The sequence below is a fragment of the Crocodylus porosus genome, unplaced genomic scaffold, assembly GCF_001723895.1.
Source record: "Crocodylus porosus isolate Cpor-Errol unplaced genomic scaffold, CroPor_comp1, whole genome shotgun sequence".
NCBI lineage: Eukaryota > Metazoa > Chordata > Crocodylia > Crocodylidae > Crocodylus > Crocodylus porosus.
Window position 1 is genome coordinate 16,043,088 of NW_017728915.1, and position 18,845 is coordinate 16,061,932.

The 18,845-nt window shown below is 39.5% G+C and overlaps 1 protein-coding gene across 2 annotated transcripts in view; it reads left to right on the plus strand.

Annotated features, from left to right (window-relative positions):
• Positions 1-6: 6 nt before the first annotated feature.
• BRD7 (bromodomain containing 7) overlaps positions 7-18,845 on the plus strand; it is a 30,524-nt gene continuing 11,685 nt past the window's right edge. The window contains exons 1-11 of one of the 2 annotated variants that reach the window (XM_019535744.1): positions 7-93; positions 194-396; positions 3,301-3,430; positions 3,907-3,964; positions 7,886-8,030; positions 10,973-11,083; positions 14,990-15,174; positions 15,480-15,566; positions 16,139-16,262; positions 17,350-17,425; positions 18,182-18,289. In XM_019535744.1, coding sequence (XP_019391289.1) covers positions 45-93; positions 194-396; positions 3,301-3,430; positions 3,907-3,964; positions 7,886-8,030; positions 10,973-11,083; positions 14,990-15,174; positions 15,480-15,566; positions 16,139-16,262; positions 17,350-17,425; positions 18,182-18,289 — 1,276 coding nt within the window. In that variant the 5' untranslated portion in view covers positions 7-44. The remainder of the gene's footprint in view (positions 94-193; positions 397-3,300; positions 3,431-3,906; positions 3,965-7,885; positions 8,031-10,972; positions 11,084-14,989; positions 15,175-15,479; positions 15,567-16,138; positions 16,263-17,349; positions 17,426-18,181; positions 18,290-18,845) is intronic. The other variant, XM_019535745.1, reaches the window with a different exon arrangement.

An 18,845-nucleotide genomic window follows, 5' to 3' on the forward strand; every position in this document is an offset into this window, starting at 1 on the left:
CCCCGGGGCGCAGGGGGGCCCGCGTCGCCGCTGCCGCCGCCGCCATGGGCAAGAAGCACAAGCGGCACAAGGCCGATAAGCGCCCTTATGAAGGTAGCGCGAGGCGGGAGGGCGGGCCTTGCGGGGAAGGGGAGCGACCCAGGCGCGGTCGCCCCGCACGCTGACCCCGTTCTCCCTCCCTTCCCCCCCGCAGAGTACGTGGAGAAGCCCCTGAAGCTGGTGCTGAAGGTGGGAGGCAGCGAAGTGACGGAGCTGTCCACGGGGAGCTCGGGGCACGACTCGAGCCTCTACGACGACAAGGCCGAGCACGAGAAGCACAAGAAGAGGAAGAAGAGGAAGAAGGGAGAGAAGCAGCCGCCCGGGGAGGAGAAGGAAAAGAGAAAGAGGAGAGTCAAGGTAGTCATGGGAGCAGTTCAGGTTTCAGGGGCAGGGGCGTGAGGGGTGATGCTGGGCCTCTCCTGAGCTTTCTGCCCTTCCCAACCTGTGTTAAAAGCAGGCCCAGGGGCAGATGCAACATGACTGCTTGTAGGGATCATTTACCCCGTGTCCTGTTTTGTGGTAAATTTGCTCTGTAGTGAGATAGATGTGCGACCAGGTCTCCTAAGGTAGCTCTTTGGAGGAGGTGATGCTTCCACCTCCAGCCATGAGGAGTCTGCACTGGGAAGGGGCTCCCTGGGGGTAAAGTTGACAGAAGTGGGAGATATGCAGCACTTAAACTGGAGAATAGTGAAGACTGGTTTGCCGTGGGCTCTCTCCAGCTTTTCTCTAAGTAAATTGAGACTATGTCAGGGTACTGTGTTGTGTCCACACCCGAGGGGGATGTGAATGCATTTTGTTCTTCGATGGGAGTAGGTGATGCTCTCAAAGCACTGCATCTTCCTTTTTTTTTCCCCTGCTCATATTAAAGGATGTTAATGTGATCTAGCTGAAACTTTCTTACCTAAATTAAAAATTGTCCAGCTTGATAATTAAGAGGGCAAAGCCTAATTTGTTGTCATAGGCACTTACAGTAAGCACATAGCACAATATTCCAACTACAGAAACCAGTGTAGAGGCATAGAAATCTTTGGTCTGCTCTCCTTTCATCAGCGTCATCTGTGTTTTAAGATGTGGGTGTTAATAAACTCTACCACTCACTCTATGCTTTTAGTGAATGAGTACATTTAAAGTTTACAATTGGGAAGAGACTACAATATGAATTGAGTATAAACTAATAAATATATTTATGTATGGTTGAAAAAAGTCACTAAGAACAGGTGACTTCCACATTCATCTTCCATGCAACCTTGTAGCCATAAAAACTTCAACTTTGTGGTAGCAGCCTAATTTGCTGTTTCCTGTCACTTGTCTGCATTCTCTCTAAAGGGGCCGGCTGCTATGTGGGTCATTGCTAGGCAAGCTAAATTGCTCTTCCCCACCTCTTTGGATTGCTCTATATAAGCCTACAGGTGACAGGCCTTTGCCATGTGCATGGAATTGGATTTTTCCCACTTCTAGACTAGGGCCTGAGTTATAAACCCCTTGTATATTGACTGATTACCAGGGAACTGGGTTTTCTGTTTGTTGGGGGGGGGTACCATTTTAACCTTTTAACTGAGAAAATGTGGACTTCTTATTTTAACAGAGAAATATGTAGATTTTGCACCTTTGCGAAGAGCTTTCTGCAGCTGACAGAGTTGCTGCATGCTGCAGGCTGGGGGGAATGGGAGGATAGCAATCAGGCAGCGTGCACTATATGCATGTGTGCACATATGCATGTATGTTGCCACCAGGCAGCCTGGAGAGCAGCTCCCACAGGCAAGTCTGGCAGGTGGGGGATTGAGGACCCCATAGGGAAGGAAGGAGGGAGTTGAGCAGGGCTGGGGCTGCTGCTGTCTGGCTGGGGCTGTGTGTGGCTGCAAGGCCCCGGGGGAAGCAGGATGGAGCTATGGGTGGCTCGTCAGGGGCAGGGGGGAGCTGGTTTCTTGCTGCTGTGTGCACTCCCAGGGGAAGGAGGGACAGCCCACCCCCTCCCTTTCCCCTATGGGCTCCACTCTGGCCGTGCTATCCATGGGGGAGGGGGAGCTGGGTTTGGCACTCTGCTTTGCCATCACCTCCCATGAGCAGCAGCCAGGGCTCGAGTGCTGCTGCTGCAGGGGGAAAGGGGCTGCAGACCTGGGTCCCTGGTCCTATAGCCCTGGCAGCTGGGGACCCCCTCTGGTAGGGCTGGGGTCCTGCATCCTGGTGAGGAAAAGGGGTCATGGGGAGCTCTGTTTTTTCCAGTATAAAAACAACTCAAAATCAAATACTAACGTTTATAGGTATTTAGAATTGATTTTACTATAGTGATCGAGACGCTGGTAAGCTTCCAAATTGCTTTAAAATTGTAAGTATAGCAAAACATTGTGTTCAGTTGATACCTATACACACACGCATATATAGATATATAGTTGCAGTTCATTTTAATCACAGGTTTTGGGGATTTTAATCAGTGAATTTGCAGGATTTTTTTTAATTGGAGAATTTGTGATTTTTAATTTGAGAAAACCAGGATCCCTGCTGATTACTTCAGCAAGCCTAATTTGGGTTCAGTATCTGCACTTTGGTTTTCTGGGACTTGTGAGGAGCAAGTAGCATATTCAAAATAGTATTTATTCTTCATGACCATAAGAACACCACACAAGACAGCAAGGATTTTAACGTCATAAATGTATACAGAAGTGTGTCTAGCTAGAGCTCCTCTTCCTATTCCTCCCAGTCATTAGCTGTATCATCTCAACTTCTTCAGAATTTTTCTGAACATATCTTCCCCATTCTTTACAGAAGTTTAAGCTGTTTATTGTCCTTTTTGTTGTAATCCTTCTGGCTGTCAGTGGAAAAGATTCTCTTTACAGAGTAGTTTGTCATAGATATGGTAGGATTGTTGTGTTGTGTCTGTGATGGTTCTTGCATATTCCCTAGACCAAGGTTTGTTCGGTAATCTCTCTTATTGGACCAAATATATATTTGTGAGAGATGTTAGACAAGCTTCCAGGCACAACATTCTTTTCCTTGGGTCTAGAAAAAAAGTTGGATACAGCTTAAGCCAAATACAAGAGTTTTTTTTTAAAAATCGATTCTTCATTGAAGAAGGGGCAGTAAATCTCTGACAGATAATCACAAATAAAGGGTTTTTTTAAAAAAAGATAAATTTGTTCATGTAGTTTAATTACTCTATATTACAGCAGGTGGAGCCACTACTTTAAGATTCAGTGTTTCTAAAAGCCAGTAGAAGCTTTGCTTTTTTGCCTCTCCTGAACTTGCCTATCTTTCTGTTTCTAGGAAGATAAAAAGAAACGAGATCGGGAACACCTGGAAAGTGAGGGAGAAAGAGAATTGAGATGTCAGACTCCTGTGAGACTGGAATTGCCACCAGAAAAACCACTGGCAAGTACTTTAGCAAAACAAGAAGGTAAGAAAAACTGAAGTACTTGGTCTGATGGTGGTGCTTTTAAAGCCAATTTTTTTTTTTCAAGAATAATGGCCTGTATGAGTGCTGTCTGGTCAGCTATAGCAACTCCGGTTTTCTAGTATTGAAAACATTTTTGTTTCTTCATGTGTGTATCAAAAAAACTTGGCATTTTATATCATAATAGACAACATAGTGCAAACAAAGACGTGCACACCAAGCCACAAACAAAAAGCCTAGCCCATGATAAAGTTCTACTGTTAGTTTAGTGTTTTCAAAATAATGCCTATCACCACATTCAGTAAGGCTGATTATTAAAGTAGTTTCTGAGTTTCGTTTGCTGCTACAGTGTTTTTCATGTGGAAAAAAATAATATTTGACATTTAGTTTAACATTAGTTAGGTGTTTTGAATGATACTTTTAGGAGTTTTAGTTTCTCTTTGTAATTGTTTCCTTCTCTGCCCCCTTTTCTTCTGTAGAAGTAGAACAAACACCACTTCAAGAAGCTTTGAATCAACTCATAAGACAGCTGCAGAGGTGTGTACTTGCCCTATCTACTAGCTTCCAGAATGATGAAATGAACTTGATAACCTGGGTTGCTAATGGGTGTAACATGAAAGGCGTTCTTTAAGCCATAGTGATGCTTATAGGCTTGGTCAGGTTTGAGGTGCTTGATAGTTATTTTGCTTAGCAACAGCAGCACCATAAGCTGCCAAACATTGTTGTCTGCACTTGATTTGACTTGCTTTTAAAATATTCTATGCTTCAATGATAAAAAAAAAAAACACAAAAAAAAAAAACCTTCTCTGTGAACCTTCTTCTGGTTAGTATTACCTGTATTTTATAATGTAACAGTTGGATACAAGGTTTTAAAAATTTAACACTTGGGGGGGTGTATGTCTGAGAAGGCGGGGAGGGGCAGGGAGTGAGAGTTAAAGGAACTTAGGGCAACCCTATAAACTCAGATACTCTAAGCATGGCATCAGCTTTAGCTTCTCCTCGGTCTTGGAATACCTGTAAATATCTGCTATAATGCTTTAATTGGTTTCAAAGACCATTAAAAAGAAATGGAAGGAATGTTATCAGAAATGCCTTAATTCTCAAAAATACAAATTATACTTGCATTCAATAAGTTGTCTTCAGCAGATGCAAGAGTATAGAGTGTTTGTCCAAAAAAACCTAATTTACCCAAGTAAGTGAAGGGATTTTTCAGATTTATTAAGTAAAATGTAAGTGTATATGTAAATTAACTTTGTAAAGTCGAGTGCTGAACAAGTGAGCATTTTAATAAGTGTCAAGCAAAGTTTTTTGTTTTTGAGGGCTTTTCTTGGTTACGTTTTTGTGGTATGAAGCCACCAGGCGTCTTAAAGCCTTCCCTAATTCTGTGGGAGGAAAGTTCATAGCCTGTGCCTGGCTTACAAATATGAAGATGATAAATAGTATCCAGCCGAAAAGCTAGCTTTGCTAACCAACCTCAATTACCAGGTTCTTGATGTCCATATATCAGAAGCCGGATACCTTCAAGTCAGCCGGCCCTCACAATCTACACCCCAGGGTACTCAAGGAGCTAGCGAGCATTATAGCCCAGCCTCTGGCACGGATCTTTGAAAACTCCTGGCGCTCTTGTGTAGTGCCCGAAGACTGTAAGAAGGCCAATGTGGTACCTGTCTTCAGGAAAGGGAGGAAAGTGGATCTGGCTAACTGTAGGCCCATCAGCCTGACTTCTATCCCGGGGAAGATCTTAGAAAAGTTTATTAAAGAGGCCATCCTTAATAGACTGGCTGACGCCAACATCCTAAGGGATAGCCAGCACGGGTTTGTTGCAGGTAGGTCTTGCTTGACCAATCTCACTTCCTTTTATAGACAGGTGACCTATCATCTGGACAAGGGAGAAGAGATTGATGTCATATATCTTGACTTCAGAAAAGCCTTCGATCTGGTATCTCATGATTACGTCTTGGCGAAACTGGCCAGTTGTGGCCTTAGGTCCACCATGATCTGTTGGCTGGGAAATTGGCTCTGTGGTTGGACCAGAGGGTGGTAACTGACGGAAGTCAGTCATCATGGTGTCCTGTAACCAGGGGTCCCCCAAGGCTCTGTCCTTGGACCCATATTGTTCAACATCCTCATTAGTGATGTGGAGATTGGAGTGAGAAGCGGACTGTCCAAGTTTGCCGATGACACAAAACTTTCGGGCAAAGCATCCACACCAGAAGCCAGGGGGGTGATCCAGGATGACCTGGACAGGTTCAGCAGATGGTCATACGAGAACCTGATGGTGTTTAACACCAAAAAATGCAAGGTTCTCCACCTTGGGAAGAAAAACCTGCAGCATCTTTATAGGCTTGGCAGTGCTACGCTGGCTATCGCTACGGAAGAAAGAGACTTGGGGGTCATCATTGGCCACGAGATGAACGTGAGCCTGCAATGCGATGCTGCGGCTAGTAAAGTGAGAAAAAACGCTTGCTTACATCCATAGATGTAAGCAAATCCCAGGACGTCATTGTCCCCTTGTACTCAGCCTTGATGAGGCCGCAGCTGGAGTACTGTGTCCAGTTTTGGGCTCCACAATTCAAAAAGAATGTGAGGGTGCAGAGAAGAGCCACGCACATGATCAGAAGTCAGGAAAACAGACCTTATGACAACAGGCTGAGAGCCATGGGACTCTTTAGCCTGGAAAAGTGTAGGCTCAGGGGTGATCTGATGGCCACCTATAAGTTTATCAGGGGTGACCACCAGTATCTGGGGGAACATTTGTTCACCAGAGCGCCCCAAGGGATGATGAAGTTGAACAGTTATAAACTACTACAAGACCGTTTCAGGCTGGATATAAGGAAGAATTTCTTTACTGTCTGTGAGCCCCCAAGGTTTGGAACAGCCTGCCATCAGAGGTGGTTCAAGCATCTACACTGAATACCTTCAGGAGCAGATTAGATGCTTATCTTGCTGGGATCCTATGACCCCAGCTGACTTCCTGCCCTATGTCTATGAAATCAGGTTTACAATATGGTATATAGCTTTAAAGTGTTTCACTTTCAGTAATTAAAGTTTTAGTTATTTTGTAGTAATTTTTCAAGCTTTAAAAATACTGAAGTTCAGTTAGTTCAGTTTCTCAACTACAAGGGTGCTTGTTAAGATAGTAATTTAAAATTCAGTCTTCAAATGACAAGAAGTTGCAAAAGCCAATTCAGTATTTAGGCAGCTTAGGCAATGGAGGACAAACACAAGAGGGGAAGACAGGCCTTGGTGTAAATCACTAGAGTTTATAATAATCTCCAGCTCTGTAATAAAAATAAACTCCAGCACATGCTCTCTCTACTACAAGTGTTTTCAAAAGGTCAATCACAAAAGTACATTGGTGCTACTTATCTTGCATCAAATTTGATTTTGACATTTGACAGTAGAATTGTGTGAAGACAAAAAATAAGTTCCCCTTTAACTTATAACCGTGTATAAGACTTTCTTCAACTAATAACTTAAATCTGCTTTTGGCCTATTGCGATGCTACTTTCCTGTAGATCTTTCAAGTACATTGTTACAAAGATATATACGTACACGCACACAGTAAAATGCAGACACCTCACCAACTGCTCTGTGATTAAAAATAAATGCTACTTTGTCAACCTGGCTATATGTTAATATAAATTAATCATCCTAAATATTTTAGTTCACTAATGTGCTTACCAGTGTTTCTAAAATGTGATGGTTTTTTGTTTCTGCCCTTTTGCTGACAGACTGGGCTTTTGGATGTTCCCAGTGTTGCCATTTTAAAAGATTTATGTCTGCACTTTTTCTGCTATCCTTCAACAAATCAGAATAAAGCACTCCCCTAAAGTTAACTGATTCCAGTTGGATGAAAGGTCAAGCTTGTTACCTTATGCAAGTTTAGAACCTTATCCCAGCTCAAGAGATACAGTGAAGAAATTTGGTAGAATCCAGCTAACTAGGCAAAGCCATCAACTTAAGTATTTAACTACCTCATAATATCAGTTTGGAATTGTTACCGCATTCAGAAAGCTGTTTTTAGATTTTCTGATCATGACCTTTACAAAAGATTGAACAAAAATCTGATTCTGAGTGGTTCTAGTTTAAAAAGAGTTTTAAAATTAAACTAGAACCAAAATATATGTTTGTCTTGCAAGAATAAACTTTATCTTTCAAGACCAGTACAAGTAATCCTTTTCTCTCCCTCTGATCTGGTTAGAAAGCAATACCCATGTAAAAAAAAGAAACATAAATTTTTCTCACCTCTTAAAAAAAAAAAATCCTCAGAGGACCTGCAAATAGTCAGCCTGCAAATATGGAACAAACTGAATGGTTGTACTGATGTGAGACACGTCTTGCTTCAGTTCTGTGGTTCCTTTCAACAAAGCTTTTTTTTTTCTTCTGATAATTCCGAGCTCAATATGTTCTGTGTTGCTAAAATTAAACAGAAGTGTTTTTTTCATATCTTAACAGAAAGGATCCAAGTTCATTTTTTTCATTTCCTGTAACTGACTTCATTGCTCCTGGCTACTCCATGATCATTAAACATCCAATGGATTTTAGTACCATGAAAGAAAAGATCAAGAACAATGGTTATCAATCTATAGAAGAATTAAAGGTATTTATAAGATATTTTACCTTTTATAGAGCAGTATTAAACAATGACATTTGGGGGCACTAGCAGTTGTACTATCTTGGATTATTCAATCTTTTGTTTAAGTTGTCTTGAACTCCACCTTTATGGATATATATAGTTAGCAAAAATCAGCGTGTCTGGCTTTAACAATATTTTCTGCTGATCAAACATACTTGTATGCATCTGAACACTTTTTTATTTTCAGTATGTATCCAGAAAAAAAATAAATGACAAACAAAAACTTCTAAACCATTGCGTAGAATAATAATGTTTATGTGCTTTTTAATGGGGATATCTTCAATCCATTTTCAGGCCTACCAATCTGAATAGTTTTCTTGTATGGTGTAATTTAGTGACTTTTCAGCATTATGTCAAAGAAGTTAACATTTACATCTCCTCGTTTGCATTACAAACAAAAATGTAGTCTTTTAACTATAATTCTTTTAAAGAATATTACATATTCAAGTCAGTAGAAAACTGAAAGAGAATGTTTCAGTAAGAAGCTTTACTTCAGAGTCCAAAGAAGCTATCAGTTTCTCCCTCCAGTTCCGTTTCATATTTCTCTGTGAGAATCAGATGGTAGAATTTATAGCAGACAGCATTTCTGTTAGTGAGGGATTTGATTAATCAGGTCTTTCTTTCTTAATACTATTTCCCCATTATCTCTGCAAAAATACTTGCCCTTTTTATATTTGTCTTCTGTATAATAGGTATAATCCTGTGATCTCCAGAAAGAGTTGTCTGTATGTACCACTGCCTTTACTTCCCATTAGTTTAAAAAATACAGTCAAATATCTGTCACGTTATTTTGGTCTCAGTAACAGGTCTGTCATTTTAAGAGCAAGTCCTGAAGATTTCAGCTAAGATTTATCTACTGCAATGGGAGAGAACTTGCCTTCACTGGTACATCTGAGAACCAGTCTTATGTTCAGTGGAATCTGGTTAGGGATGCTACTTACAGTTCTGGATAAACACAAGTTATCATATTGATGTTTTGTGGCTTCCCAAATTAATTTTAGAATGCAGAAATGTTATACACTATGTTGCTTGCATGACACAAATGATTTCTTAAAAAAATCCAGGAAAAAACTGGGAAGGATAGAGGCTATAACAGATATAATCACGGAGAGTAAAGGAATTATTCTATTCCTGTCAAATAAGTGTTTCCTTAGTTTACACAGGCTAACAATCGCAAAAATTGTTTTTTTTAGCAGAGTTACACCCATAGCCCTTAATTTTCTTTTTGCGTTACTCGTGCATCCTGAATTTTTCAGGATGCACAAGGATTACTGCTCAGATAATGCAATAATGATCATGAGGTTACCTGTGTACCTTTTGCAGATGTTGCAAGGTACCAAATTCCTTAAGAAAACTGACTTAAACTGAAGCAGTCGGTCTCACCTGTACTTAGCTTAGACTGTGACTACTATTTCCTTAGACCTGATGAAACGTAAGGTGTTTGATACCAAAATGCTTGTCTGACACCTCCCCCAACTGTAAAAGTTGGTCCTATAAAATATGTTCCTCATCTCACAAATCTTGCTCACCTCAGAAGTTCAATTTTCGAGTAACATGCATGCAGCTTGTGCGGATAGTATCTAGATTAGTTACCTTTTTTTAATTTGTATTTCATCAGATGCATATTCTTATTCAGAACTCTGAAACAAGAAAAAAACATTCACTGTTGTCTCAGCTGGTTCAGATTTAATCTGGCAGATGCATATAGACAATCTGTTTCTGCCAGCTTTTTGACTTCTTCCCTCTTCACAAACATCAAGACTGATTCACAGTGGAAGACTGTTAGCTCTGCAAAGAGCATTTCTTGTTTCTCTCTGTCTCTGAGGTACCAAGGTAACATCTGGCCCCTCAGTGATTAACAAAGGCCATTCAATCAAATAAAGGTATATAAAGATTGTTCTGTCTGCAAATGTTTAAATAGCGATTTTAAAATGGAATTCCAAATTTTTGTGTTCTTAAAATGTAGTTGGATCCAGTTATGAAATTAACCAGAAAAATAGTTCTAAAGAAGTTTTCTTGGTGTTGAGTGTTAATTTCATAGAGCAGTACAACTTAGTGAGCAAACATGTGTAATGTTTCCTTTCTACTAACAGATTATAAAATAAAAAAGATAATTGAGATAATTTGGGTGCTGTTCTGTACTGTTAAACCAAACAGCTGCATTGAATTATATGCCTTTTGTATAATCTTACTAAATTTCACTGATTGGATTTATTGGTAAGTGGCCGATTTTAAAACAAAATGGTCAGGAGTAATTCAGTTTTTCCTTTCTATTTTTAATTAATTTGTTTAATTTTTAAACAGTTTTAAATATTTGAGTATTAACTTTATTGTGGAGTAAAAATGAAGTGAAACTATGATGCACAGCCTTAAACTGGTGTTAGTAACTCCACTTAAGTATAAAAGTCTCTCTCTCATTTTGGAGTGAGTATGCTGGTTGTGTCCCTTTCTCTGGTCATTTTTATCCTGGGCAGCTGTTTGATCAGTAGAAACTTACTCCTCCCCATATCTAATACTAGGATCTATAATAGCACTTACTGCAGGCAGCTAGCTTGAGAGAACTGGCCACGTCTGCTTTGGACTGTGGAGTAAAATCTAGGGTAAATTATTTTGTGGTAATAACGTTGTGTGTTGACAGTGTAACTTCATCTATGTATTTTCCCTGTCGCAGCCTGGGCGTGGCCAGAGGCAAAACATTCCAGCTCTGGCCAGATTCAGCCCATGGGCTGTATGCTGCCAACGCGTTTTAAATAATGTAAAAACATGCTTTAGTGAAATTATCATCTTATTTATGAATTCCCATGAAATTTGTTACTGTCAACTGAAGACACAGCCCGTATTGTATCAGTATTCTAATATCACATCTTTCAAAATTGGCTTATTTTATGAATTAATTCTTTGTTCAGGACAACTTCAAACTGATGTGTACTAATGCCATGATCTACAATAAACCAGACACCATATATTACAAAGCTGCAAAGAAATTACTGCACTCAGGAATGAAAATTCTTAGCCAGGTAAGGGACTATTATAAATAATCAGATGTTTTTGTAGTTATTTTAAAAGACATAGGAAGATCCATGTTTTCTATTGAACAGTCTGCAATACTGTTTTTAAAGGATCTCTCCTCTTCATGTCGTTTTCAGTTTCAGGTGGTTCAAAGTGATATCAAAAGGAATCATTTTTTCTATAATGTTTCCATCATCTTTGCCAAATAAGCTACTTCTGTTTCAGGGAATTCATATCCAGGAGAAGGATTTCCTTTACTTTCTAACTCTAAAGTTTGCTTTTGCATAAATATAAATTAACGTCACAGACAAAGATGAAGGAGGGTAAGAGCTGTTGAATCATCTTCCAGAATCTGTCATATAATACAGGCAATACAATTTTACGAACTTACCCATTTATAACTTTTGTTTGGGTAAAGCATATCTTCCAAAGAAACATCTAAAAGATGGATAATCCATCAATTTGTTTGATAGCTTGTTCCCCACTCTTTGGTATTCTAATATCACATCTTTCACAATTGGTTTAACTTATTTTATTAACTCATTTTTTGGTCAGGACAATTTCAACTTATTTCCAGCTTGAATTTGTTTGGCTGCAGTTTCTAATTCAGTGGTCCTCAGTGTTTTCAGACTCGTGGCACCTCTCATTGAGGCATCTCTCTATAACTTTTGTGACTTGGATTGGTACCCCATTTCAAAATCTAAATGTATATATTACAGTGTTTACCCTCCTTGTTGAGGGGCCAGGCAGTAGGGTTGAGGGATCTTCCAGGGAGGGACAGTCCTGAGTCTGCTCTTATCTTCTTCTCTCTTCATACCTCATGGCACCATTTAAAGGATCTGGTAGCGCCCAGGGTACCATGGCACTCTAGTTTAGAATCGGTGTTCTATCCATTTATTCATGCTCTGCATTTCTCTGTTAGATCAAAGACCGTAATATCCAGTATTTTTACTTTGCAAAGGTACTTTGACATTATCCAAGTTACCTCTCAATCTTCTCTTTTAATAAACCTACCAGACTGAATTCAGGTTTTCGCATGTACAGCCTCTTTTCTACCTCCTGAATTATTTTTGTGGCTTAATGGCACATCTTCTAATTTTTCAGTAGCCCTTTTAAAATGTATTCACCAGAGTTGAAAAACAGATTGGCATGTTCAAGAGTCCTTTGCTTCCTGCACTGCAATCTTCTCTCTTTGTCTAAGCAGGATCCAGCATACTGAAAGCTTGAAAATTTGATCTGTTCCTGTTGCATATCTTAGAAATGGGAAGTTCAAACAACAAAATAATACTACTAAAAATCTCATGTTCCTTGGACTGCAAAGTCCAGCACCTACATTCAATCTATCATAATATTGTAGCATAGTGCATCTGTTCTTTGACATTTTATTAGTGTTTACACTAGAGACTGGGAGAAATATTGTGCTTTAATAAATAGTTGGATGACAAGCCTAAAATAGCTATGATTTTTCTTAAGGGTGAAACAGTTTCATCTAAGAAACCTACCGGGAACTATGCAAATTATACAAGATGAGAACCTCCTACCCATCCCCACCCAGATTTCAACATAAAAACTAAGTCTGAAGCCTCATCTACGCTTAGTTTAGTAAGCTGCTCTAAAGCCGCTTATTCCATCTCGGAAGTTCTTATGCCAGTATCCCAGTGGATAAGCTTAAATAGCACTTCTGTCCATATAGCTCCGCCTGTGTGAGAGCTTTAGCTTATTTTGCTTATCACAGCTATGTTGGTTAGTAGTCTGTTTGTGTGTATGTGTTTGCATTTTCCCCCCTTATTGCTCCTTACATGCAACTGTGCCTTCATAATTTTCTAGTAGGCCTTTTCTAGTAACAAAGCACATCTATTTAGTGTGATTATGCTTTTAATCATAGAAAAATTAAGGTTGGAAGGGACCTCAAGAAGTCATCTAGTCCAATCCCCTGCTCGAAATAAGACCGCACCCAACTAAATCGTACCAGCCAGGGCTTTGTCGAACCGGGCCTTAAAAACCTCCAAAAATGGAGGTTCTGCCATCTGTTTAAGTAACCTGTCCAGTGCTTCACCACCTTCCTAGTGAGAGAGTTTTTCCTATATCCAGCCTAAACCTCCATTGCTGCAACTTGAGACCATTGCTCCTTATTCTGTCATCTGTTACCCTGGAGAATAGTTTAGCTCCATCCTCTTTTAACCACTCTTCAGGTAGTTAAAGACTGCTGTAAAATTCCCCCTTGGTCTTCTCTTCTGAAGACTAAATAAGCCCAGTTCCCTTGGCCTCTCCTCAGAAATCATGAGCTCCAGCCCCCTAACCATTTTCATTGCCCTCTGCTGGACTCTCTCTAACTTGTATACATCCTTTCTATAGAGGAGGACCCAAAACTGGACACCGTACTCCAAATGTGGCCTCACCAGTGCAGAATAGAGAGGAGTAATTACTTCCCTCAATCTGCTAGAAACACTCCTACTAATGCAGCCCAGGATGCTGTTAGCCTTTTGGCAACAAGGGTGCACTGCTAACTCATACCCATCTTATTGTCCACTGTAACCCCCAAGTCCTTTTCTGCAAACCTGCGTCTTTGGTAGTTCGTTCCAAGCCTGCAGCAATGCATAGGATTCTTCCATGCGAGAGCAATATTCTTATACTCTTCCCTAGTCATCTGTCTAAGCTTCCACTTCTTCTAAGCTTCCTTTTTGTGTTTAAGCTCACTGAGGAGTTCTCTGCTAAGCCAAGCTGGTTGCCTGCCATATTCACTGTTCTTTCTTTGTTCCTGCACCATCAGTAAGGTTTCTTTAAAATACAACCAGCTCTCCTAGACTCCTTTCCCCCCTCCAGACTGGCCTCTCAGGTGATCTTGCCTGTCAGCTCCCTTCTTTTTTTTATGTGGCTGGCTTGGAATAACAATTATATGTCCAGTTTAAGGTTAACCAGTCTAATGCTCTCGAAGAAAGGGAATGTATTTCTGCAATGTCACTGTCAAATTTGTAGAGAGGGCAGACAGTTAAGTTGTCCATAGTTTGATCAGGATTGCTGTAGTCACGTTTTGCAGAAGTCCCTGCTATGTGGAAATGCAAAACAGGAAAATCCACAACTACTGTCATCGCAATGGCGACCGAACGCCCAACAGCCTCCCAGTTGATGGAGCAATAACCATAGAAATCAGTTCCACGAGGGAGCCAGAGTCTGCTTTTCTAAAGTCCAGGGTCAATACTCTGCTGCTCTCCTTTCTTCCCTTTGTCAGGATCCTGAACTCAAACATCTTGTGCTTCCTGCTACCCATGTTGCCATCCATTTCTACATCCCCCACCAATTATTACCTGTTTGTGAGCAGCATGTCAAGAAAAGCACAGCCTCTAGCTTGTCTATCCAACAGTTCAGCCAGGAAGTTGTCCCCAGCGCTCTCCAAAAACTTCCTGGATTTCCTGTGCACTGCTGTATTGCCCTCCCAGCAAACGTCAGGGTGATTGGCGTCCCCCAGGAGAACCTTTCAGTGTTAAAACTACTTGAAAAAACTTTGAAATTGTAATAGGCCACATGAATAACTGGTGTAGTCAGTAATTATTTGTGACTGTTACAGTTGTAACCATTTGGAAACAAAGATCATCAAGTGCCCTTATTGTCTCATGAACCTTCTTTCCATACTGACTTTCTTATGCAATTCCAGTGATAATCAGTAACATAAAATTAATGTTAGTGTTTGAGAAATGATAGAATTGAGTTTGCTGCTCACTATCAGGTGCCACGCTAGAGCCAGTTCACCAGTTAAATACAGAACGTATTAGTCTTTCAAGCGTTTAATTCTCCATTGTTTAGGTTGCCTGTTTTAGTTGGCAGTAGTGAAAGGAGTGCATTTAACTCAGCCTTTCTGTGAAGTAATAAAAAGATTTACTAAAGATATGAAATAAACATTTCTGATATGTTTTTAGGAGAGAATTCAGAGTCTGAAACAGAGCATAGAATTCATGGCTGACCTGCAGAAGACCAGGAAACAAAAAGATAAGACAGAATTGCAGCCAAATGGTGAAAATGATCATGTCCTTGCGAAAGACAAAGAAGAATCTATGGAAACTGATGTAAAAACCTTTAAAACCCCTAACAAGGAACAAAAAAAGTAAAGTACTATCAAAGTATTATCTTAATACTGATTTTAAAGTTACACCCACTCTTAATTTTACTGAAAGAAAGCAACTCCTACAGACTAGTGGACATAACCTCATATATTTCTGGCACTGGTATGTGTTCCAAGATAATCTGATTCCTTATCTCTTAGGACTTAGTCTTGGAGGTTTTTTTCCTCCTTTTCTTCTAGACTCTTCCAAATGTCAAAATAATTAGAAAAAAATGCCCATGTAGAGCCATGTTAGAAAATATCTGTATTTTGCATTGAATAATTTTGCTTAAATCTAACAACTCTAGCTCCGAAATTGTTTTGGATTGCCAGACTACCTCCAGTCCTCAAATTCTGTGCAGACTGCCATGCATCTTTATCAACCAACTTTCAAGGTGGGGAGCAAGTTGATGGACATAAGCAAGTTTGCATCTAAATTTATGTAATCTGAGGTTTCTTATGGCAAGTACTGACTGTTTGCTGCTAGATGTCTGAGGTATACTTGTGATCACTTACTGGTGTGTGTAACTGTAGCAGTTACGCTAAATTTAGATATCCATGAATATCCCAAAATCACTTGTGAATCAATTACTTGATTTTTTTTTCCTCTGAAGATTATCCTTCTTAGGTCCTTTACCCACTGTAGCAATGAGAGTGCCTCAACTGGGCAGTCCTTTATAATTGGAGAAACTTATACTCCAAAGTGTCTCTAGCTTTTGGTCCAGAGAGCACCTAATTATTTGCAGACAAGTCAACGACATGTCTTCCAGACAAACGTGTATTTTTCTTAATTATATTAAAAATATTGAAGCCAAACTCTCTTTTGTATATTAGTTGGTGTGCAGAAACAGGCATTATTTTAACCTGACAGTGAGTTTCTTCATTGTACCCTTGTCAATATTTATGAATGATTTGATGATTTTGCTGGTTTAAGGCAGGTAAAGAGAGAATTATTTCTTATTTTCAGGAAAGACAAAGATCTACTTGAGGAAAAATTAAGAAACAACAATTTGGAGAGGGAACAGGAACAGATTGATCGTATTGTTAGAGAATCAGGAGGAAAGTTAACAAGACGACTTGCAAACAGTCAGGTAAATATTAGGCAGGTGTGAAAACTCCATTTACTTTCACACCCCTACCATTTATGTTAAAAGCCACAGAGTAAGAACCAAAAAGTATTTAAGCCTGCAAAAACATTGCTCCTGTAGCTTTGGCGCTCTCTAAAAGCAGGTTACCAACTAGATTTAATTATACAAACGTTCTTGTGTTGCAAGTGTTGGAGGTAGAAACGACCTAAGACTAAACAATCAGGCCCATTTACTTTTGACTACATGTTTGAATGCAGGCCTTAAGTGAAAAAAACTGCATGAATTCTTTATAGCATTAAGCATGTCTGTCATTTGCTGTATTTTTTTTAATTCAACTGCTAGGCCTTTAAAGTTAGAATTTTATTGAGTTATCTATTCAGAACAGCTATGCTTAGTGCCATATTTCCTCACATACAACACACCTTAGACTGGAAAAAAACAAGTGTGTATTACAATTTGCCTTTCAGAAACAAGTTATTTCCTTGTACAGTAGTAGCATCTAGGGAGCGAAGCCTGCTCTTTGTTCTGCTCCCTATGAAACACTGCATAATTTACTTCTGTTTTACCTGGTAAGTGGCAGAACCTGCTCTTACTGTATTTTTCACATACAGCGTGCACTCCAATTGCCAGCAGCCCTTTGGGAGAAAGATGTAAGTAGTATGCAAGAGTATACAGTCATCTGGAATACAGTGCATTGTTGTGACTATACATATTTGACCTACTAATAAAGACCACAAAATTTTGAGCATTTTTTAACACAAGAATTTAAGTCTCTGATGCACAGGACAAAAAATTCAGGAGTAAACAAATAGTTATCAGTTCCTCTTAAAATCCCAGGTGGATTTTGACATTTAACACTTTGGTTAAATGCTTTGGATTTAGACCAGTAGTAAAGATACTGAAAAAGGAGAAAGTTAACATTTAAGGTTATGCTTCAAACCTGACCTTCTGCATTTCTTATTATGGGGAAAATCCTTTTCAATTATTTAGTCCATAGTTGTAAGGAGAAAAAAATAAAAGGTTTCCATCAGTAAGACACTAGAACTCTTAAATGTTATGTCATATAATCCTGTTTTAATTTTTATTTCAGTGTGAGTTTGAAAGAAGAAAACCAGATGGTACAACAACCCTGGGACTTCTTAACCCCGTTGACCCTAATGCAGGAGGTATGTCTTTGTTGAACATGTTAATAATGAATTAATTCCTAGATTCCCCTCTTGGTGTCTGGTTTAGATCCCACTGCTGGAGAATGATGTTTATTGGCACACAGTGCAGATTTGCCAAAAATGGCCACTAGAGTCTCACTTGGATGACTGAGCACATGTAGTCTTCTCACTTCTGCCCTTTGGTGCAGTGTTGCCAGCTAGTGGAGGAAATGGCTAGAGTTTTTGACTATTAACTATCTCCAAAATAGGAGGAAGCATAAAGGTGATGAAGCTTTCTACTCTCCTTCCCTCTTTTCTACATCCAGTTGGTTAGCAAAGAGGTATCAGGGTCAGTGTTCAGTTGTTTATGTTCCACATCAATTTCTCTTGTTAGACGCCCCCAGCAAGGGAAAGGCAGGAAGGAGGAAGACTGTTCTAATTTATCTTCATCATGCCCTTACGAACAATGAATTTCCATGAAAGGTGCTAATAAATATTTACCCAGTAAATCTTCTGGTCTCGCTGTTAAATGGGTTGATGCTTGTTTTAAACATGAACATGAGCTTAGGTAAAAATATAATTTGGAGGCTAGTATTGCAAGTTTGTTTTAGTCCTGTCTTAAATTATTTTCTCTGAAAACATCAGCATCTAATGCCTTCAGGGGTTGGACTAATGCACTTGAGAATTTTTTAATGCATCTATATTTGAATAGTAAAGGTTTCTGAAGTTGTACATGTGCATGGCATCCTTCATATTAAGTTATGTACTGTATTACAGAACCAGGTTACTGCCTTGTAAAGCTGGGTATGACAGCTGGAAGACTTCAATCAGGAGTTAATACTTTACAAGGATTCAAAGAAGACAAAAGGAACAAAGTTACTCCAGGTGAGTGTTTGGAGGGGGTGGTGGTTGGGTTTGTTTGGCTGTTCTTTTTTACCCTAAGATGCCTTCCTTTTAAACAAAAACAACTAAGGTACTTTTTGGGTTTTTAATCTAAACTGTTTCAGTTTTGCTATATCATGGAAATAAATGTTATGCTTTGACAGAGATGAAATTGGTATCCTTAATGTCCCTTGAAACAAAGCGGTGCATTTTATTGCCTGTCAGAAAAACTGACTTCTCCAGTCTAATTGTGTATATATTAGAAAGCATACACTTTATTTACAGGTGTACATACAAATAGGCAGGTAGGTTCTTCATCTGTAGGTAGAACTATCAGATTAACTATGCTAGTAAGGGCACACAGTTTTCATATCCATGCTTTTGCAGATATAGACAGGCAGGTATAAAAATTACATGATGAGACACAGATATTAGGTATTGACTGACATGTTATTAGGATGTAACATTTGATGGACATTAGGGCTGGAAGGGACCTCGGAAGATCATCGAGTCCAGCCCCCTGCCCAAAGGGCAGGAAGTCAGCTGGGGTCATAGGATC